This window comes from Myripristis murdjan, chromosome 11 (genome assembly GCF_902150065.1).
Source record: "Myripristis murdjan chromosome 11, fMyrMur1.1, whole genome shotgun sequence".
Lineage (NCBI taxonomy): Eukaryota > Metazoa > Chordata > Actinopteri > Holocentriformes > Holocentridae > Myripristis > Myripristis murdjan.
The window spans coordinates 23,438,056-23,452,447 of NC_043990.1; the positions used below are offsets into that span (position 1 = coordinate 23,438,056).

At 44.0% G+C, this 14,392-nt stretch overlaps 1 protein-coding gene across 3 annotated transcripts in view; it reads left to right on the forward strand.

Moving 5' to 3' along the window:
- The window catches only part of nhsl3 (NHS like 3), a 55,914-nt gene that overhangs the window by 36,269 nt on the left and 5,253 nt on the right, over positions 1-14,392 (forward strand). For all 3 annotated transcript variants that reach the window (XM_030063317.1, XM_030063318.1, XM_030063319.1), the window contains 6 exons: positions 11,839-11,997; positions 12,634-12,677; positions 12,800-12,947; positions 13,573-13,680; positions 13,765-13,931; positions 14,147-14,344. In XM_030063317.1, coding sequence (XP_029919177.1) covers positions 11,839-11,997; positions 12,634-12,677; positions 12,800-12,947; positions 13,573-13,680; positions 13,765-13,931; positions 14,147-14,344 — 824 coding nt within the window. The remainder of the gene's footprint in view (positions 1-11,838; positions 11,998-12,633; positions 12,678-12,799; positions 12,948-13,572; positions 13,681-13,764; positions 13,932-14,146; positions 14,345-14,392) is intronic.

The window sequence follows — 14,392 nt, forward strand, 5'->3', positions numbered from 1 at the left end:
TTTACATGTGTGATGCTTGGTGCTGCCCATATTGGACATAGCCAGCGTCTGTTCAGACCTAATGTGTTGGGTGTGATTCAGATGTCCAATGAGCTGTGAATTTGCTCCCTTGTACCATACAGCTCAGCATTCAGGATGTTGATACATATTTTTTTTTTCATCTCACACACACTTCAGACTAAGAATAAGACATGAGTGTTTGCCGGATGAAAATATCTTGAAAATTTCTAGGATTTGATTCCACAGAGTGAATAAAGTGAATAAAGTTTTTGGTTCAGAGGAAGGTCAATCCCAGGCGCACACTGGGATTCTACAATGAGACAATCCAGACAATGACATTTTGACGCTGTGTCGTTTCTGCTGTGGAGAAGGTCGAGGAGGTTGGGAGTTTGCACTGTTGTTAAACGCGAAACTAATTTTTCCCATGATAATGTCATCTCTGTCTCAGCTGGAATGCCTGCATGGATTTATGGCCGTAATCCATATGGGTGTTTGTTGCTCTGTGACAGTGAGCAGAGACTCATCTGTCTTTTGGCCTGTCATCCATCAGTCTCGACTCAAGTGGGTGCCACTTGACGGTACAAGAGAGGTAATTATACAAATGTAATTAAAGGATAGATAAGACGATCCATAAACTCATGAACTTGTACGAGACAGTTTTTATCGCTCAAAAGACTGACATAAATGATTTCTCATGAAGATTAAATTAAGGATTTTTACTATCGTGTGATCAGTGATCCATTTTCTTCTGACAGTTCCTGAAATATATGTTGTAAATCCAAACTAAGGAAAGGATATCACCCCACTGGCAGAATTCTTCACTTTTTTAAGGGGAAAAAAAAGTAAATATGAGACTAAATTACTTGTTTGGACATGTTAGCTGTTTAAAGCAGAGGAGACACACAGCTGAATAGACAAACATGGGGATGTCCATACCTCAACAAAGAGGGATTTAAGGTCCCATAGCAGAGTCAGACTTGAGGGCGTCTGGCCTGTCCGGTCCTGCTCGGCGGCGGCTCTGTGCTTTGGACTGTTGCGGAAGCTGTAGACCTCTCATTAACTCATCAATCATAATAAATGAGGCTGCTCGCCATTAGGGAGGCACGGACCGGCCTCAAATAGCCTGCTATACCTTCTTTCTATTTTAGGTCTGCTACTTCTGTTTCTGTTGTGGACTGTGTGACTGTTTCCAGCAGGCTTTCTGACTACCCTGTAAAAAAAAATAGCCATCTTAACAAGTCATTCTGTCTGTGACTGTCTGTGACTTTTTAATCTGGAGGCAAGAATTCTTCACTTGTGTTCCAAAAAACAACATTAGAAAAGGCTGAATAACTTCACAGACGCTTTTTTGTCGTATATGCTCTTTGTTTGCCCTGCCTCTCTCTGTCCCTCTCTCTCTTTCTCTTTCTCAGGGTGGTTTTGGCTGGAGGCCTTTGGATCTGTCTCTCTCTAATTTTCAGGGGTCAGCCGGGGGACGCCTTTGCTCTCTCCCACACACCAACCAGCAACAAACAGATTTATTATCCTGTTCTGAGACTGTCGGCGAATGCAGCGAAGAGTGGGTCATCTGTGTCTGTGCTGTGCATCTCTCTATATCTCTACTCACGTTCATGTTTCAGTTTTGCGCTCGAAATGCGGTTAAGTTGGAGTTGACGAGCAGGAAAACAGCTCCTCCCTGTAAATGAGAGAGATCAAAGTCCCCTTGTCTGAGAGGGCCAGAGAAACAGAGAGAGGAAGAGAGATCGTTACGAAAAGAGTGGCGGTTTCTATTTTTGCCCTCGGTGGGCACTGAAGCAGATAAGTATAGCTCTCGGTTTGTGCGCCCTCGTGGAATTTGAGGGTCTAAAGGTGGAGTCATTCGCAGCGGCTCAGGTTTACCAGCCTCTTCCAAGTCGGGATTATCACCGTAGCAAATTCAGGAGTGATCTTGCACAGGTTAGACAGATGTTTAAAAGGAGACAGCTGTGCTCAGTGAGTGATGTCGCTAAATTCTACATGCAGTGATGCAGCGGTATAGAGGAGAGAAGATCAGTCACAGTGGGTAAAACTTCTGTAATAAAATGTTTGTGCTAAGCCACGTCCCCTTTTAGCAATGTCATTACAGGACACACCCCTTGCAGCCAATCAGCGGGTAAAGCGGGTTCAGTGCCGCCTTGTCCCCCCTTTACATGAATGCATTTAGAAAATACAGCCATGGCTGTGCAAAGTCCCACCATCGCCACGCCTCTCGAGGCCGATTGGCCGTTAATCACTCTAACCAGCCTTACCACAAAGTTTGCTGCAAATCTGTCAAAGACCTTTTGAGTCATCCTGCCTTGTCTCGCCCACTACACATCCCACATGTTAACCATGGGTAAAACAGAACAGACACTCCAAGCGATCCGACCAAGCCCCTGTCGGATTTGTCTGTTGTTCAAGTTATCCTGCTGATATAAAGATGGACAGACAGACAAGGGCAATCACATACACGCCTGCCAGAGCTTTAATCTACTTGGCGGTATATTTTCAGGAACAAAAAAAAAATGTGTGCTTCCTCAAAAGATCTTCCTATAATTTAAATCTGTCTAGTTCTACTCACATTGTGAGAGTTACGAGTTAAAGCAGTCCACAGTGACAGACGGACTTACAAGTATGATCATCTCACAAGTATGATTTTCAAAATAGAAGAAAACCAACTCAACCACCAGGCAAAGTCCAGGCAACATTTTGCTGGTGGCTTGTGTTGAGTGCCCACATTGGCTGTAACCCCCCTCCCTCCCCTCCCTCTCTCTCTCCCTCTTTCTCCTCCTCACTCCTTCTCTCTCTCATTCCCTCCTCTCTGTCATTCCTTCTTTTTCTTTCCATCTCAGGGAGGTAATGAAACTGCCAGAGCAAAGCAAGAGAGGGTTAAAATGTGACCAACAATAAACCCACAATGGCCTCGACGCACCAGCATGCGCACACACACACACACACACACACACACACACACACACACACAGAGAGCCACCGTTATTTTGTTCATCACCATTCCACTGATTTGTATTCTATGGCTGCTGTGGTGGGCTTGAGTTACGTGCTCACCTGTCCAACACTGAGTAGTGTAGTATTAACCAGGGACAGGAAAGAGAGAGAGATTGGTCAGATAATTCCATGAATTATGGAATATCTCATGTTTCATGTATCTTGTTATGATATTATCATGCAGCATGTGTTGAGGTGGCCCTCTGAGGATGAAATAGGCGCTTTAAGACTGAATGCATTCATCATTTTATCTATAGGATGTGTGAGTTTGGTCATACAGCGAACACAAAAAACACAACCTCCTGTGTCCTACAGGACCCTGGAGATGGTGGCGAGATTACAGCAGGAGAAGTGGAGATAGAAGGGCGGAGATATGAGGAGGGATACTGAGGGAAAGTGATGAAGACAGTCTGCAGAGGGCTGAGGAAATGGGGGCGAGGGAAGAGGGCACGGGAGGAGGGAGAGGACATAAATCACCGAATACAGTACGTGTCGTCGCCCATGGATCACCTGCATTTCTGATTAGCTCTGGGTGCGTCACAGTGGGAGGACGAGAGGTGAAGAAGGGAACAGGAGCGAAAGAGAGTGGGGTGATTAGACGTGACAAGGAGGAGGACTGAAAGGGCAAACCAAAGAGGAGAAGGAGTGCTGATTTCACTCTCTCTTAGAGGACACAGTCTCATGATTTTGCGAAATGAGTGCAGAGTCTGAAACACAGCGTATGTGTCGTGGGCACAAATTAAATGAAGACAGCGTCGCTCCACTGTGAATTGCATTATGTGACAAAATGGCCAGGCTATTTTCACTCGTCCATGAAGAGAAAAGTTGATGACACAGGGTTAAATTAAAGTCGGGAGATTAAGACCATTTGATAAGGATAAGGTTTACATTATGTTTAAATTAGAAAAGATTTAAAAATTGTGAATGTTCTCACAGGATGACACTTGGCCTAGTTTGGGAATTGAACCCAGTTCATCAGAGTTTAATATGGCATATATATATATATATATATATATATATATACCTTTATTTTCCAATATTTCTATGTCAAACTGCTGTATGTATCTAGTCGTGTCTCCTTTCATTGGTGGGAAATCAAATTTATCACTTTCCACCCATGGAGTATAGATTCACATTTTATGACACGAAACTCATGTTACGAAATTTCAGGAGGCTGGGCTGAAGGTGAAAATTATTAAGCCACATGACAGCAACAATAGAGGGAAACAAGCCCAGCCGAGGACAAGGAAGTCCCAAACCTCTTTGCCGAACAAGTGCCTGTTGTCTTTGTGTATCCCTCGACCATGACGCCGCGTGGAGCAATCCTCACCGCACTGCGAGGGTGAAAAACACCTCAGGGCAAACACTGGTCCCACTTGGCATCATCACCATCGAGAGACGGCAGCCTCGCTTAAGGAAGCAACAGCACTTCCCGAACAATACGCGGATTGAGAAAGAGCATCATTGTGTTGTGAGACTAATAGCCAAGGTCTGAATATCATCTGCCAGGTACAGTGAGCACTGTCTGACCTTGGGATGAGACAGCTCTCCACTGAAGTCATTAGTCGGGGAAATGAGTCAAATATGAGTCAGTTTGCATGAATTGGTTATGACAAATTAGATACTGTACATTCAGTCCTACATTGTGCTATACACATTTTTGAATATGAATCAGAGTAAATCAGTGTTAAGTTAGCTTTGACTTCTCAGACCTCAAAAGCATATGCTATACACACACTCATGCAACCAATACATTTGTGGGCGAGAAGTCAAAAATGAGCCAGTCTTCATGGTCTTCAATCATTACAGGTGATTCAGTCATTCTTCCTTCCTCTATCTATTTGTCTGTCTGTTCTTCTGGCAGCCAAAAGCAGATGCCTGGCCACCCCTGCTCAGGTAGTCTGTGAGGAGGGTAAGACAATCCTGGGCATGAAGGAGCTTATTGATCAGATGCGTTGCTCTGCAGAGGAGGCCTGGCTCACCCTATTCTCTGTCTCAAAGACCTGCAGTGATCAATGATTCATAACTTCCTCGTCACCCATGTTGCTCGTTGTCATTTTTGCAGTTATCTTTACAGTCCTGTACCTGCCTCCGCCTTGATTTCTTTTTCTCTTTCTTTTTCTCTCTTTCCCTCCTACTCCCTGTCTCCTGATCCGTCTGTCTTACACACACACACACACACACAGCATGCATGTACTGAAGCACACACTCTCGCTCACACAGTGGCAGTCTTCATAGCCAGCCAGGCATGAAGTGGAAACTCTGTTGCTTCCCATGCTCCAGTGCTCTGCACTCTCACCTGATACTGATGTTGAGGTTACAAGGGCAGGAGAGCAACTATCGCTTTCTGTGCTCTGCCTCTCTATGTATCTCCTCCCTCCGCTGTGCAGCAAATGGGAGGGTGAGCCGAGGACACAAGATGAGCTAATATGCACCATGCGGTCACAGTATTACATTTTCCAATAAGTGTGTGTGTTTCTGTGTGTGTGTGTGTGTGTATCAGGGTGTGGGCCTGGTCAGTCCAGTGGGAGTCATATACTTCACATCCAGCTGCTCCTTTGTCCTGCAACGCCGCAAATTGACCTGTGGATCTACAATAAATGTCTTCATGGGGTCCTCTGCTTTTTTGCAGTCTCATACTTGCAGTCCAGTCAGAGTGAGAGTTGATGCAGCGCTCTCTAGTGGAGCAAAAATTCCAGGGGCGGGTACAAAGAGGAACATTGTTGATGCAGGGCAGCTTAGCTCTCATAATTAGAATGATTTCCACCAATGTATCAAGCCAATATGTGCCTTGTTTTTTCTAATGTTGGATATCAGCCAGATACTTGGTCCAATATGGATATTATAGAGGTTACTCCCTCATCACAGCTGCATGAAAACAACATTTTTTTTTTATTTTTTTTTTTTTTTACCATGAATTTAACATTTGCCATTATTAGTTATTTCATTAGTCTGGGTTTCAGTAGAGTTGTAGGCTCACATGATGTTAATACTGTTTCATAGGCATTTCCATTCTCATGCAATTCGCATGCAAGCACAAACTGTTGGTAGCAGTTTTTCTTGAACAGTCTTCATCAGTCAAACTGCAGTTTTAGTTTGCTTTCGAGGGGGTTGCGGTGGGTGCCCAGCATACCTCCAAACGCAAAATTCATCCAGTGTAACATAAGATGAAAGTTAATTTTGAAAAAAAACAAAAAAAAAAACAAAAAAAAAAAACAGAGAGAATGGCATGACAAGTATGATAGATATTTTTAAAGTGGTTCTAGCTTCTGGAGGAGTTGGACTGACCTTTGACTCTTTAAGCAGCATGTTTTGTTGCCTCCATGAACTCTGATTGTCCTCCGAATAGGCAGTTTGACCTGCTAACAAGTCGAACAACCTGATGCGACTGATTTATAACATTTTCTCTAGAGTCAGACATAAAAAGCTGTAAAGCAACTTCTGAGTGGCCCTTGAGGTGTGGCTCTGCTCAGCCTTAAGATCTCAATGCAGAATTGGTGAATGGAACTACCAAGCCAACTGAGAATCTTTGGCTTTGACCGTCTGTTCATGTGGTCAAAATCAGGGCTGGGTTTACTTGACTGATTTTCCGACTTGAATAGATCTTCATGGATTCATTTAATTCCTGAAATGATCTTTTTATATATTTTCCCCCCTGTGGACAAACTAAGTAAAACTGGTATTCTAATAGCAACCCTAACCCAATCTCGATAGAATTGAAAATCAAATTAAATCGTGGTCTTGTGAATTGGAATCACAACAAATCAGCAAATCAGTGATGATACCCAGCCCTAGTCGAAATGTAACTGAATGAAGTTTCAGTCGCCTGCATCAGCGTAACATTGTGTTAATCTTCTCTATTATAATACATTGTGTCATTTTGCTGATGTGGTGGAATTGTGTTTGTGTGTGTGTTGATTCAAAGGCATTTGAAGCCCTCTCTCCCCTTTGCCCTCTCTCTCCAGGCCAGATGGTGTCTCTTTATGCCCACTAATGAATATTGATATGAGGGGTCTTAGTTAACAACAGGGGGGTATAGAGGCTGGGCCAGAAACCCCCAAAATTGGCAGATAGTAAAGGTCTGCACTGGGGTGGGGAACATTGTATGGGCTGAGTGTGTCGGGGATTTCTTCTTTGAGAGAGAGAGAAAGAGAGCGCTGAGAGTTTAAAGGACCACACCACTGAAAAACGCGGCTGATTTATTACGCACATAATCTACCACGTCCCATATCGGAAAATATTCCCCCACAAATTAATATGGATTCGGAGTTAATGAGTATGAATTGCTTGCCGGGGTGATGTCACTTGCTCCATAAACAAAAGTTTTTAAGAGCTTGTGCGTGCTCATATAAAAATTTTTTAAAAATCGGGATCAGAGACGGGTGAAACAGGAAAAACAAAGTAGTGTTAAGAGAAAGAATGAGATGAGAGGAAAAATAAATGTCAGGAAGAAGGGAGTGCTGGGTGAAAAGAGAGACAGGTTAAGCCATTGGCAGCGTTAATCCTCTGGCATGGCTCCCGTGTTTAAAGCTGCTCTCCTCAAGGCCTCAGCTTATCCGCCTGCCTCTCACCTCCTGGCTGACTCGCTGCCAGCACACCAGGCCGGGCAGTGTGACCCGACACGCCGGGGTGGGAATCTCTCCTTCTTCTTCTTTTCTTAGGCGTTCCTGGAGAAGCCTAAATCTTAGCTGCCTCCACTCGCCTGGGCTCTTTACCCAGTGCCAGGGGCCCCGGGCTGAGGCGGCGTGAGTGTGGATGGTGGGCGTATGGATGAAGGTAATTGCTTTAATACCGTGTCCTTCCAGCTGGTCGGGTTGTATGGGCCAGCTGTAGCCCCCCTGCCGGGCCACTTTATTGGGAATAAACACAGCCATTCAGGGGGCAGAGGAATCAAAGTCCTGCCTCCACACCAGGGAAATCATATTGGGACACTGTGCCGGTCGATTGCTTGTCCAAATCAGCCATTTCTGTGTTTGTTTTGCACAGCCGTGTTGTATTTCATGCCCTCCGCAGTTTATCAGGAAACATAAGTCGGCGCAGAGAAACACCCATCCACACACAGCGGCATTTGAGCTGCCACGATGAACTGAGTGATCCGAGGCACTTTTGGCTATTTATAACTCAAAGTAGACCTCTGTGTCTACGAAGCCAAGGGGCAGACAAGGGGAGAGAAAGGCTGAGAAGGAGAAAGACACGGGGGAAAAGAAAGGGAGGCGTGCAAAGAAAGAGGGAGAGGCTGGAGGAGGAAAGAGAGAACATTGAAGAAAGTGATGTAGTGAAACAGAGGAGATGGAATAGTTATTATTTAGGTTTTTACTTTGAAGATGCAATATCTGTGGTCCACTGTAGCCCTTGGATAATGTGGCAACGAGACCGAGTCATGCATGATGCTGAAGGCTTTAACTCTGAAAGATGAGAGAAAGGACAGAGGAAGATGTGTGGAACTTCTGTGGGCAGTTAGAGGGTCGAACCAGGATACGGATGTTAGAATTAGGGTTGGACGATACCGACAAAATTACATATTGTGATATATTTGACCAAATACCTCAATATCGGTACTGTGACAGTATTGTAGGGATGACTATTAGTGCTTTCATAGTATATTGCACACAAGAGATTTTTGATAAACACTCACTTGTAATGTGGATATGATGACCAAGCTGCTAGAGGCAAATAATTAAACAACTAGAACTGACTAATACTTTTAAATACTTTTAAAAGCAGGAAAAGATGAAATTTATGTCATAACATCACATTACAATGTCTAAAATCCCAGATGATATCTAGTATCATATCACAACATTTTTATTACATCGATATATCAGTCAGCCCTAGTTGAAATGCCACAAATAGCAGTTTTAAATAGTCGATACACAACATTTTCTTTCATTCATCAAAAAAAAAAACGATAGACATTGAACAAAGATGAGCCTTGGGTTTAAAAATATTCCAATATGTGTAGGAGGAGGTGATTTCGTGAAAAAAGAGAACTGAGGCTCTATTTATTGGCTGCAAACAGCGTGTAAGAGCGTTGGCCTGCTTGCCACCACAAAAACCCAACAAACCCTAACAAGGGATTCATGGGGGTCGTGTGTACACGCATTATACACACGTGTCTGTTCATGAGCGTGTGAGGGAAGTGGGGGTGGACGGCTCTGGAAGAAAAGCCAAACTTTTGACAGCCGTTTTGCTGAGGGGTGGAGGGGGGGGGGGGGGGGGGGGGGGGGTGTCATCATTTGACAATAGAGGGGGAGTTGCAGTGGAGGAGAGAGAGCGACAGAGACAGAGAGGGCGGAGGGGGAGGGGAGGAGGAGGGTAACAGACTCAGGGATAAGGCAGCTGGGACAGGCTTCTTGGCTGGAGGCAGATCTTATTGTGCACTTGTCCTTCCCAAGTCGCCCAGACACTTTGCAAAGGAGAAAGAGCTTTTGACTCTGACAGCGGGCCATCTATAACTGTTCTCAGTCTTGGCTCTGCGCAGTGATTTCAAGCCTTGCTCGCTCGCACAAGTCAGAGCATCAGGATCTGTGGCACAAAGAGGACTTTTCAGACTCTGTTCTGATTTTTACACTACATTCAAGTTTGCCATGGGGCCGGTGTAGGCATGGTGGTCTACCTGAGGAAGAGCATCCACTCTCTGCTTTCAGTCTTCAAGAAGAAGGGTGAGTGCAGTGGAAGGGTTTGGCAGGCTGGTATCTTTGCCTTTACGCTGATGACAGTGATTTATACTCATGCTCTGAACTTTGCTTTCATGATTTATAGACATATATCTGGTTTATACATGAGCTGGACTTTGACTTTGTTCAGGACTATTTTGATGTATCTTGAAACGCACAAGCCTGTGGTGCACTATTATGAGGTGATGGATCAGTGGTTCCTTTGTGAGTTAGTAAAATGTCATTAGTTGATTGGAAGCTTGAAAAATGCTGCTCTTTCTTTCATTCTCTCTCTCTCTCTCTCTCTCTCACTTCATAAAAACACACACACAACTGCAGGACCTGACAGACAGTGGCATGCAAGGATTACTGTTGAGGGGAATTTGGGGGTCCTCTCTAATGAGATGAGGGGCTTTATCGGTTTTGACAATGAACCGCTTAATCAACCAAAATCCCTAACCCTACCATAAGCGTCTGGGAGATCTGTAGGAGTGCTGCTTCTCCTATTAATTAGATATACTGAACCAAACCTTATACACTACATGCAAAATTTATGCTTAGCTTTGCCCGTGTTATGACAGAGTTGCCTGGTGGCTGTGTCTAGAATGTCTCCCCAATTCCTTAGATTGCATCAGACAGTGCCAAGTTCACAATAAAAAAAAAGGTTTTCCCACAGCCAAACACAGGAGAGAGCATTGTATCTGGGCATGACTGGCTGCCTCACCTGAGTGACTGAGGGTAGAAAAGGGTAATGGGCAGCCAGGGCTGGGTGTCTGTTACAAACACGTACACATACTGTATGTACATAGTCACACACAAATGCAAAGTATTACCTAACCAGGAGAGACTGAGAGCCATAGTGTTGTTTGTGACAAAGAAGGGAAAGAGGACACCTCTCGCTGACTTTTGCTTAGCCAGCGGACAAGGAGCAGAGAGTGTTGAACAGCCACTTTACACAAGTGTTTTCCAGTGGGTCATGCTCTCTACTTTCAGGAGTCCCATTATGTTAGACTAGATTGGTGCCCAGCACACCGTTCCAGAAACATTTGAAGGACCACAGTAGTGGCTTTGCATGTTTAGCACAATAAAAATGTATAAATACCATAAAATGTATATAATTCACATTTCTGGTAATCTTTTCTCATATTTTAGTACTCCGGTATCAGTTTTCCTCCCTTGTATTCAGCCATTGGTTTCCATTCATTCCACTACGATATGAAAATGAACTTTCACAGACTTCAAACTTTCTTCACACCAGTATTCCATCACCGTAATAAAATCGTCCACATTCATTTTCCTGAAAGCAGCAGCACTGTTGGATTTTGATGACTTGAAACTGAGTGGAGTGATAGTGTGACAGAAAATAGTCCCACAGCAGGGATCTGGTGGCATCTTTGTCTGACGCCAATCCAGATTATCTAATCCCTCGGGGACTAGCGAGGGAGAAAGATACTGCTGGAGATTAGCCGAGCCTTGGTTTGGTTTACTGCTGTGGGCTTGGCGAGGCTTGAAGGACTGCCCGCCAGACTGCCTGGCTGAAGGGATTGGAAGTGTGTGCTGTGTCAAAGGTGCACTGCTGTGTACACTGACAAACACAAACACACACACACATGCATGCACACACATTCCTGCCAGGTGGAGGTGCATAGGGGTCACTGTAAAGCTGGTTTTGGCACTTGGACACCTGGTGTGTATGTGTGTGTGTGACAGAGTCCTGAGAATGGAAAGTTATCTCATTGGAAATCCTTATACCTTTGACATTTCCTCCTAGCTTTGATCCTGGGCAAAGCTGACAAACACCAAATCACATTGTGGCATTAATAGTGAAAATGATCATATCAAGGAGGGGACTGGGATACAAGGCATCAGAGCAAATATATTACAGAATAAAGGTTAGATGAGGAAAGAGGATGCACAAGACGGGTAACAAGCAACTGCTAATATTTAAGATCAGAGATTGGACACCACATTGTCCTCTGTTAGCCTGATTGTGTCTTGTAATGTCTGGAGAAAGACTGAGATACAATCACCACATGCCTAGCGAGCTTACAGGTCCCTTTTTTTTTTTTTTTTTTTTTTGAACCTATTAAAAGTGAAATGTGGCATTTATTTTCATGTAAACCACATACATAAATCCTCTTCTCTTCTTCTCCTCCTTCCACCCGCCTCCGCCCTACAGCTGGTCCCAAGGGCAGTGAGGAGCAGAAGAGGTTGGCGGTCCACTACACGGCCTCGCAGCACTACCAGGAAAATGTTTTCATTGAAGGCAGCAGGCCACAGTACCTGGAGGACCTGCACACCGAGGCCCAGGAGGGACTAAAGATACAACAGCAGGAAGGTCAGACATGTCCAGTGGGACAGGGGACATTTTTACATCAAAAAGTACAACATATAGCAAGGACATTACCATACAATATGTCTCACATTACAAGGGTCACTTTTTTTGTCACAATTATTGCATTACTCTACAGAATTGACTGAAAATGTATACATACAGCTTAAAATAATGGCCTATTACATAACACCCAAGCAGAATAACAAAATATACAATATATTATATGTTAAATTGGATGACAAACTAAACAAAACCACACCGGTCTAAAATCTATACAACACGATACAAGGTGTGTCAATTTTAATTAAAGATGAATAATTTTAATTCAAAATTCCCGTTGAAATTTATTGAAACCAAATTAGCACTGGCAGTAGAATGTAGATGTCATAAAATTATATGAAAATGAAGTGTGTCAATGATATGTATCAATATAAGGGTTTAACGTATCAATAGAAAATTGCACAAAATAATAACTAGTTAATAAGACTGCAGTTTTTTTTGGACAGCACTTGTACAACACACATCAACACATCATATACACTAACAGTTGAAGCAGTGAAATGATGACATTGCTGTTACATCACTGTTTACGTATATATTGCAAAATATAACAGGACTTTTCCCATTTGGTTCACGCAGAAAACAAGAATGGAGTGAACTTTCAAGATGATGAGAGTATTGCTGTAAGTACTCCAAAGCTGTGTGAATGACCAATCATTTCCCCCACTTCCTAAGCATACTACACACCACCTCACTTAATACTGCTCTGTATGTGTGTGTGTGTATGTGTGTGTTTGTCCTGCAGTCCACAGACACTCTCCGTCCTGAGCAGGATATCAGCTCCAAGGACGATGGTGGCTTTCCAGAGTCGAGATCCACCTCTGGGAATACTGACACCACAGCAACCTCCCCTATGTCAGCTGGGTCTACTCGGCCTGTGCTCACCCGCCAAGGTACAGGACAGCTTTGTGTGTGTGTGTGTGTGTGTGTGTGTGTGTGTGTGTGTGTGTGGATATGTGTGTCTATGGAGAGTTTGAAAGCAACTATCCACATCCCATTCATCTTACGACAAAAAGAGCTAATCATTGAGCTTGTGTCTGTGAAAGCAGTTTGAGCTTTGTTCATATAGTATAGTTATTGCTGAATGACGAGGCAGAAGCAAGTGTTTAACATGCACGGCTCGTTTCCAGCTGTATGGAGCCTCTGGTTATGGTGTGAAATCAAATGAAGAGGAACTTGACATACACACACACACGCACACAGTGTATTTCTGATACTGGAATGTCTCTTTGCATCTGAAGACAGCACTGCAGCTGCCTCTGCATGTCACAGCTGGAAGGCAATGCACACTATTCTGTGTGTGTGTGTGTGTGTGTTCACTCAGTACATCTGATTGGTATTCTGATCCATAATTCCAACATCCCTTTTGAAATCCCCTAGAAATTCCAGTTCCCCTCCATATTGCTTTATAATGTGAGTTTTCTTATACCCGGTCTCTCCCTGTCTAACCCATCTGTCCTCCTGAGCTGAATATATATTGGCAAAAAAACATCCTCTGTTTATTGCTTTTTACCTTAGGTTCAACATTCAAGCCTCTGAACCCAGTGAAGAGGTTAGATAAGGGCAAGAAGAGGAGCAGAAGGACCACCATCATGGGCATACCCCACCAGGTCCAGAGAGAGCTCGGTACGTTCACATCAACTGTGCAAGAGGGACATGGTGCATTTTTGGATGTAAACATGTTTTTACATTCATTCATCTTCCTTCCAGCGCTACACAGAAACTCCACGTTCCAGCAGGTTGTCTCTACGCAGCTTCCTAATGGAGATGGACGGGTCAGTGATGGCCAGTCAAGTGTTGTGATCATTCCTACCATTGTTGGAGAGTCTCTAGCAGCCAATCAGGAGGGAGCGAGGGTGCACCTCTCAGATCTGGAGGTGAGGTTCTCCCAAAATGATTTCTTTATTTATTCAATTGATTAACAGCAGACCATTTGCATGTTTCAGACCTGTCTGTTGACTAAATAACAAAAATAAGATGAGAACAAACAGATCAAATGAAAGGCTGTAGGGAAATGTCTTAAAATGACCAGTGACTTTTAAGTAATCCACAGTGTGCCACAGTGTACCTCATGTTCTCTTCTTCGCTTTAGCAGGGCTCCAGAGAGGAGCAGCTGCTGAGGCACCACCTCCAGGCAATGTACCAGGATGAGCAGCCCTTCAAACACCAGGGCTTTGATGCCCGTCTCTCCTCTACATCCAGCCAGAGACCAAAGTCTGTAGCTGTGCCTGGCATGACGACCTCCTCCTCCTCTCCTTCAACAATGTTTAGCTTCCTCCAGGAGCCCCAGGTCAGACAAAAGATCAGACCGTTTTAATTAGGTAGTAAGATAGCATCA